Below are 7,981 nucleotides of genomic sequence, written 5' to 3' on the forward strand. Positions count from 1 at the left end.
CACAAGGGTCTAAAGGAGAAGATTACGCTTCAGTGGGGTAAGTACATCAGGGTACAGATCTTGGATTATGAAGGGGTTCCTTTTCGCTCCAGACGTTGCCACAAGGTGGGACACCTCTTCAAAGATTGCCCGCTCAACAGGAAATTAGAGGATTCCCTAAAGACAACACTTGCGCCTTCTAGAGTAAACTCACTAGCAGTTACTCGTCCCCTTGCCACGGAACCTACCCCCACGCCGATATCTCCCTCGCACAAGTTGGTGGAGGCAGGGCACAGGCCACCATCGCCGCCGCTAACCAGGGCTCAGGCTGCTGCTGGGACCGTGAAAGTCTCGGGTATTTCTCTGATCTCTCCTATCTCATCAAATGATTATAGCACATCTTTTGTTGCATCTTCAGTCCATACATCCATGGCACATTTCATCATGACGACCCATCCACTTATCGCCACTACTGTCCCCTCTCTCCTATCACCTTCTACATCCTCCATCTCGCCATCATCCTCCGAGGTTTCTTCTTCACATCAGTATTTCCTCCACTCCAGGACCCCTGCTAATGGTACCCTGGTTAGTCAATCTGGTTTAGGCCTTACCATACCAAGCTCTGTCCCTCTGCCATCCCGGGGTAGAAAGTCTGATTTCTCCAAAGCTATCAACCGAGCTGGGGCAGAGGTAGCCTCTGGCCACCAATCCACACTTGACGGGGTTCTTAGAGCAGTGAATACCCCGAGAGGAGTTCCCCCATGAAGTGTCTGTCTTTTAACTGCAGAGGCATGGCTAGTGCCTCCAAGAAACTAGCCCTGCAGAGACTTTTTGAGGCAGACCCGATTGACATTATTTTGCTACAAGAAACTCTTGGCATGGCTGATCACATCACCCGTGCCTTAAAATCTCTGGCCCCAAGATGGTCTTTTGTGGCTATGGATGCTGTAGGGAGATCTGGGGGACTGGCCATTGGTTACAACCCTCGCTCCATCAGGGTTGATGCCTCTTGGGGAGGCTCAGGTTTCATGGGCATTGATATCTTCTCAGCTGAGCTCAGGAAAAATCTGAGGATTGTGAATGTATACGGACCCTGTCATCAGAGGGAACACTTTTGGCAACATTTTTTAACCCTCTCGATCCTTGCTTCTGATCACATCATCATCGGAGGGGACTTAAATTTTTCCTTGGGTTTCAGGGAATCTTGGGGGTCTTCAGCCCAGGTGGATGCTATCTCAGGGTACATGACAAATCTATTGGAACAAACAAATTTTGTAGATGTCCCCATGCACAAACCCCTTCCCACTTGGAGAAACAGAAGGGTGGGAGAAGCTGCTCTAGCCCGCAGACTTGACCGATTTTTAATGAAGAGCCCACTCTTACAACATCTTCACCACTATAAACAATGGGTGGGCTCAGGGGGCTTATCGGATCACTCTCCTATATATCTAGAAATCCTAGGACCTCATCATAAGCCTAAAGCCCCGTTTAAATTCAACCATGTCTGGTTGCAGGACCCTGCATACATCAGTTTAGTTACGGGTTTCTGGTCTGCCAACCCCATCAATAGAGCAGAATCTTTGGCGAAAGGTTTTTGTAATAACCTTTCCAAGCTTAAACATCTCTCTATAAACTGGGCTAGAGAGAAGTTAATTCGGGAGAACTCTCAACTGACCCAAATTGAATCTGAGCTGAGCTCTTTACTTGATGAAAGAAGTCTGGGTTTCAACACTGCAACAGATAAAGCACATTTGATAGAATTGGAAAATCAGAAGGCTCACATACTAAAGGAGCACGAGGATTCCATGAGACTAAGGAGCAGAGCCATATGGCTGAAAGCTGGTGATGATAACACCAGATTCTATCAAAACTATGCAAAGGGGAGAAAGGTATCAAATACCATATGGAAACTTCCTTTACCTGAGGGAGGATTTGCTGACTCTTTCAACAAGCTCTCTCACCTGGGCACTAATCACTTTTGGAATCTATACAAGAGCCCTCCTGGAGCAAATCTTGCTGATATTATCAATGTGGCTGGTCATTTTCCAAGATTTGTCAACGATGAAGAAGCTGAAGAGCTTTATGCTCCGGTCACCTCTGGGGAACTTGAAGGCACGTTAAAATGGTTCAAGAAGGATAAGAGTCCTAGGCCGGATGGCTGGACTATTGAATTCTATCTTGCTTTCTATGAGATCTTGGGGCAGGATCTATTGAAAGTGGTGGAGGAGAGTAGAACTACGGGATCACTATACCATGCCATCAACTCGACCTTCATTGCTCTCATCCCAAAGTCCGATTCGCCATCCTCTTTTGATGATTATAGGCCTATTTCCTTGTGCAATTGCCTATACAAAATTATATCTAAGATCATTGCTAACAAAATCAGGCCTATACTATCCCGGCATATTTCCCCTCAGCAATTTGCCTTCCTTGATTCCAGACAGATTCATGAAGCCATTGGATCGGCACAAGAAGTAATCCACTCTATTTGGACCAGACAATTGAAGGGCATCATTCTCAAAAATGACCTGTCAAAAGCCTTTGATAGGGTTAGCTGGCTATATATTAAGATGATTCTCATCCATCTGGGTTTTCCACATAATTACATCACCTGGATCATGGCCTGTATCACCACTCCCACCTTCAGTGTCCTCATAAACGGCTCGACATCTCATTTCTTTCATTCTGAAAGGGGGCTTAGACAAGGATGCCCTCTTTCTCCTCTCCTCTTTCTTATTTCCATGGAAGGGCTCAGTCAACTCATTGCTTCGGCTAAAAGGGCAGGAGACCTTTGCGGCCTCAAGATTTCTGATGATTATTTTCTCACTCATCTCCTTTTTGTTGATGATGTGCTTATCCTGTTGGATGGAAGCATCCGCGATTCCCGCACTTTCTCCAAGATTATGCTCCTTTTCTCGTCTACCACTGGGATGCTCGCTAATCAAACAAAATCTACCATCACTTTTGCTCGTACTTCCATCCATGAATCCCATTTTTCCCATCAGCTTTTTCCTTATTGCATTCACCCCTTGGATAGAGGTCTAAAATATCTGGGCTTTTGGCTAAAACCTACCTGTCAAAGGGTTGTTGATTGGGTCTGGCTTGTCACTAAGCTGGAGAAGAGACTGTCCACCTGGAGTCATAGATATTTATTCAGGGTGGGAAGACTTGTCCTCATCAAATCGGTTCTAGAAGTTACACCAATATTCTGGATGGCACTAGCATGGATCTGCAGGAATATCCTATCTCGTCTACAGCAACTGTGCAATCGATATCTATGGAATGGGAATCAAGACAAAAGAAGATTTGCCTGGATTAGTTGGAAAAAGATTGCACTGCCAAAGAAGTGGGGTGGATGGGGTTTAAAAGATCTCCCTCTATTTGCGCAAGCCCTTGCTACAAAAATGGGATGGAACTTGCTAACCGGTCAGAACTTATGGACCCACATTACATATCATAAATACATATGGCCACAGAACATCATGGACTGGGTTCTCCTGCCTAGGTGGCCGATGACAAGCATCTCATCGGTGTGGAAGGCATTGCTTCACTCCCTCCCACACATTCGAGACAATCTGGTGTGGAGAATTAACGATGGATCCCTAGCTCGGATTGGCATAGACCCATGGACTGGAGGTGGAGGAAGACATCTGCTCTCTAGAGACCTCATTCAGTATCTCCACTCTCACGAGATCAGGGTTATTTCACACATTGTTGATCCACAAAACACAGGTATTTTCTCACAAGCATGGAAATCTGCTCGTCTTCTAGGTCTACCCCCTCGCTGGCATCAGGAATGGCAGGATTACATATCAGCGCTTACTGAATCTCACATCAGGATTAAAGAAGGACCAGACGAACTTATATGGAGCCAGGCGGAGAATGGCAGATACTCTCCAAAGTCTGGATATATTTCCTTGATCCAACACAAAAGACCTGAACAGGTTACAAGCTGGTGGAGAAACATATGGAAACTCACTGCACCGTCGTGCATCAGATTATTCTTCTGTTGCATCCTCAGAGATAAAGTACCTACGGGGGATCACCTCCTTCACAGATCCTTTTGCAGCCCAACCTGGTGTATATTATGCAAATGTGCATCTGAATCAACCGAGCACCTTTTCCTGCATTGCAGCACCATACACTCTCTTTGGCAAGATTTATCCCTCTCTATTCGATTTACTGGGCAGTGGGCAGGCATCAACCTTGGTACTGCCTGGGATGACTGGTCTACTAGACATAAGGGATCAAAATTACAGTCCCTTCCTCTGATTGTCAGTTGGTACACCTGGCTGGCCCGCAATCGTTACATATTTGAAAACAGACCAGCGAACTGGCCTCACATCGTGGCGGGTATAATCTCTGCATATAATGAACTGCCTGACCCACCGCCACCCAGAGAACGCAGAACACATGCCTCACCAATCATTGACAAAAGCACCCCTTGGGCATTCTTTGATGGCGCTGCAAATCAGCGGGGCTGTGGGGGAGGTTTCTTTTTATACATTAATGAACAACATTTCTACAAGGTCAAGATGGGATTAGGAGAGGGCACAAATAACTTTGCGGAACTCATTACCCTCCGACATTTACTTCATTTCTCTCTGGGGCATCATTGCATCAATTTAAACATCTTTGGGGACTCAAAGATCATCATAGACTGGTTCAATGGCATTACTGCATGTCACATACACACACTTAGTAACATTTTGAATGAAGTTAATATGTTCAAGGCTGAATTTAACAATATCTCTTGCAAACATATCTACAGGGAGCATAACTACAGTGCTAACCAACTATCCAAGGAGGCCACTACATTACCCAGAGGAGAGTGGTTGATACATGAGCATAGGGGGACAGATGAATACCGCTATTTTCATTGGCCATACATAGACCAGCAATATCAGAGGGACATTAGTCCCTGAATTTTTCACTGTTATTTTGCTAAATACTGTAAAACATCAAAAATTTTGTAATGTATATAGGCTTATATATATAGTTTCATATTCTGAACAAGCCCTGCGTCGCTCTTATTCAGACTTATACAAGCATAAAGAAAAGAAATTTACAATGATAATTATGACAGATCGCCCTGCGTGGTGTATCTAGACAAATATTAGTACAAAATTTTGTGGCAGTCCGTGGTGACTCAGTTATGGCATATGCTACAGCATCTATATTAATAAAAAATTACGGATTTTTCCAATGGAAAAAAAAAATATATGTTCCTTTTAAAAAAATCATGTTAACAAAACTAATATGAACATTAAAACTCTTTGAAAAAGCTTAACCACATAGAACACTAAAAACGTACATAGAAGGCTAGTAGCTATCCTCACTTAATCTAACTTCAAATTTTAGAAAGTGAAATTCTAAATGGTTGACTTTTAAAATAGATATGAGTCTAACAAAAAATATACATCCATGACACATTATAAACATATAAACCATGAAAAATTAAAATATTAAATAATATAATTTTACATATACTTCAAAATCACACTTTAATTTTCTTTTATACGATGTCAACTGTCTTGGTATTCAAACAGTGCAATATTAATTTAAAGTAGAAAGACCGTATGTTAATATAATTAATTTAAAGCAGAAAGACCATATGTTAATATTCAAATGATTTAGTAATAATTCAGAATAGAGCAAGTTCGAAGAACTTGTTTAGGTTCATATTCAAATAGTTCAAAATATGGCAAGTTCAAAGCTCTCCAGTTTGAAAAAAAAATAAATTATTTGTTTTATAAAAAATATTCAATTAAAAAAATTCTAACGGAACAAAAGAATATTCAATTCAATGAATTTTTAAAAAATAAATTATTTGTCTTAAAAAATAATATTCAATTCACCGAATTTTTAAAAAATAAATTTTTTGTTTTATAAAACTATAAACATATACTTGGTCAATCGAAGTAGGTATTCGCATGTCATGTTGTGAGACGAGAATGAGCGAATCCCGCTGACAATTAAAAGAGTCCTGCCTTTGAATCCGCGTATTTTACGCAACTCTAAGTCACGAATCATGAGCGAGTTATATTCTGTTGGCATTTCGCTCACGATTAAACCACATAGAAGCAATTGTTTTGGGAGGTTGGTGGAAAGTAACGTTGACATAAGGAGTGGGGAATATAGAAAGAATGTATGGATAATGGAATACAATATATTATATTAAACCAGTTGACAATTAAATTATGGGGAAACATTAATTATCATGTAAGTTTTGTTTTCGCTTTGGATCTGTATATTCTACGCATTTTTGAAGGGCGCAGGGCTGGTTAGTAGTTTCCACTCCCTGAGTTTAAGTCGATTGTAGATTCCTCGAATATTCGAGAATCAGATGGACATGGACGCGGTCAAAAAAGATTCTCCGAATATTCGAGAATCTGACAGACATAGACACGGTCAAAAATTTGACTACACCCATGTCCATCTGATTTCCGAATATTTGAAGTATCTGCAATCGACTTAAGGATGCCCGTTTCCACTAAGCTATAAAAAGCTTATTCTAAGTTCTTGCCCCTTAAATGCCTTCTCAATGATCTTTGTGCAAGATCTTAATACTTCTATTATTTATGTTCATTCGATTCATGCAATGGAAAACGCAACTGCCCACTAGACCAGCAATTGCTACCGTCGCCTTCTCTTCTATGTATTGCAATTCTTCTGCATCATCGATCACCTTCTCTTCTATGCACTGTGATTCTTTTGGACTTGCATGTGCATCATTTGTTGACTTCTCCATTTTGTAATCCAATTCTTTTGTGTTCTCTTTTGTGTATTGCAATTCTTTTGTACATGCCTACCCATCATGTGTCACCTTCTCTTCTATGTATTGCAATTCTTTCAGACTTCCCTGCTCATCATTTGTTGCCTTCTCATCTATATATTGCAATTCTTTCGGACTTGCCCACCCGTCATCTGTCGCCTTCTCTTCTATGTATTGCAATTGTTTCGGGCTTGCCTGCCCATCATCCGTTACCTTTTCTTCTGGAGTCCTTATTATTCGTTCCTCTCCTCCGCGGCTGTTAAACGTAAAGACAAATTTGAAGCTGACGCATATTGCTCCAATGCCAGCGCCGACTCCCCAACACTCTGTCATCTTCAGTCGTCACCGTCATATCCACGCCAAAACTACTACCACATCACCCATTGATTTTTAGATCTTCATCTGAATCACATGCAGGATTATAGATCCTCCTTGTTTTTCTATAAATTTATATTTTCTCTACCCAAAAAAAGCAAGCGAAGGGGCTGTTGTGTGTAGTACAAATGTGATTTATTTTTCTCCATTCTCTGTTGTTTGTGAGGTTTTTATGGGCCTGTTGTGTGTAGTACAAATGTGATTTATTTTTCTCCATTCTCTGTTGTTTGTGAGGTTTTTATCTTCTGTTGTGTTTCTCTAGTCTAACAACGGGTATCAGAACTAAGGGTTGTGAGTGTGGAGTTTGTCATTGAATGTTTTTTTTTGTTGTCTCATCACGTTGTGTGTGATGCCCAACTAAGACAGAGTGAAGCGCAGATTTGCAAAATGAATTGTGTGAGCCAAGTGGGCTACTAGTGTTGAGCTTGGTGTGAGAAGAAGCGATGGATTCTTCACGTAGAAACTCACGGCATCGAACAACGGAGAAGCCTTCAGAAGGATTGATCGATAAGAAGAAGACTTCTTAGGGTCAAGATCTGTCCTGTCCCTGACAACTGAGTTTTCTCCACCAGAGTCGCCATTGTTGTGGATGGAAAAACAAAAAAAACAAAAACGCAGAATTGATATAACCATAGATTACGATGACCGAACTTAGGCCAATTCGCTCCAACGGAGAATGTGAGGTGAAGGATCTGTCCAGGAGATCGCTGAAAAGGAAAGAGCGGGGATCCACATCCAAGAATGTTGAAACTAAAAGATAATTGTGGCAAGAAAAAAAAGGACGTCAACATACTGTGAAACTTGTCGCTGGAGTTCATAAGTTTTTCAAATTAAGATGGCCACGTATATGTG

General features: G+C 41.6%; 1 protein-coding gene across 1 annotated transcript; it reads left to right on the forward strand.

Moving 5' to 3' along the window:
- Positions 1-770: 770 nt before the first annotated feature.
- On the forward strand, positions 771-4,904 carry LOC149216270 (uncharacterized). The gene is made up of 2 exons (XM_089389887.1): positions 771-1,061; positions 1,494-4,904. Exons 1-2 carry the CDS (start codon positions 771-773, stop codon positions 4,902-4,904), a joined length of 3,702 nt encoding a protein of 1,233 aa, XP_089246013.1.
- Positions 4,905-7,981: the final 3,077 nt, after the last annotated feature.

The sequence above is a fragment of the Pinus tabuliformis genome, chromosome 1_1 (genome assembly GCF_031772625.1).
Source record: "Pinus tabuliformis cultivar Carrire ecotype Pingquan chromosome 1_1, CPIR1, whole genome shotgun sequence".
NCBI lineage: Eukaryota > Viridiplantae > Streptophyta > Pinopsida > Pinales > Pinaceae > Pinus > Pinus tabuliformis.

Coding starts and splice junctions, on each gene's coding strand:
- LOC149216270 (XM_089389887.1), top strand. CDS start 771: ATGGCTAGTGCCTCCAAGAAACTAGCCCTGCAGAGACTTTTTGAGGCA. Junction 1,062..1,493: donor AAAATCTGAGGATTGTGAAT/GTATACGGACCC, acceptor GTCTGGTTGCAG/GACCCTGCATACATCAGTTT.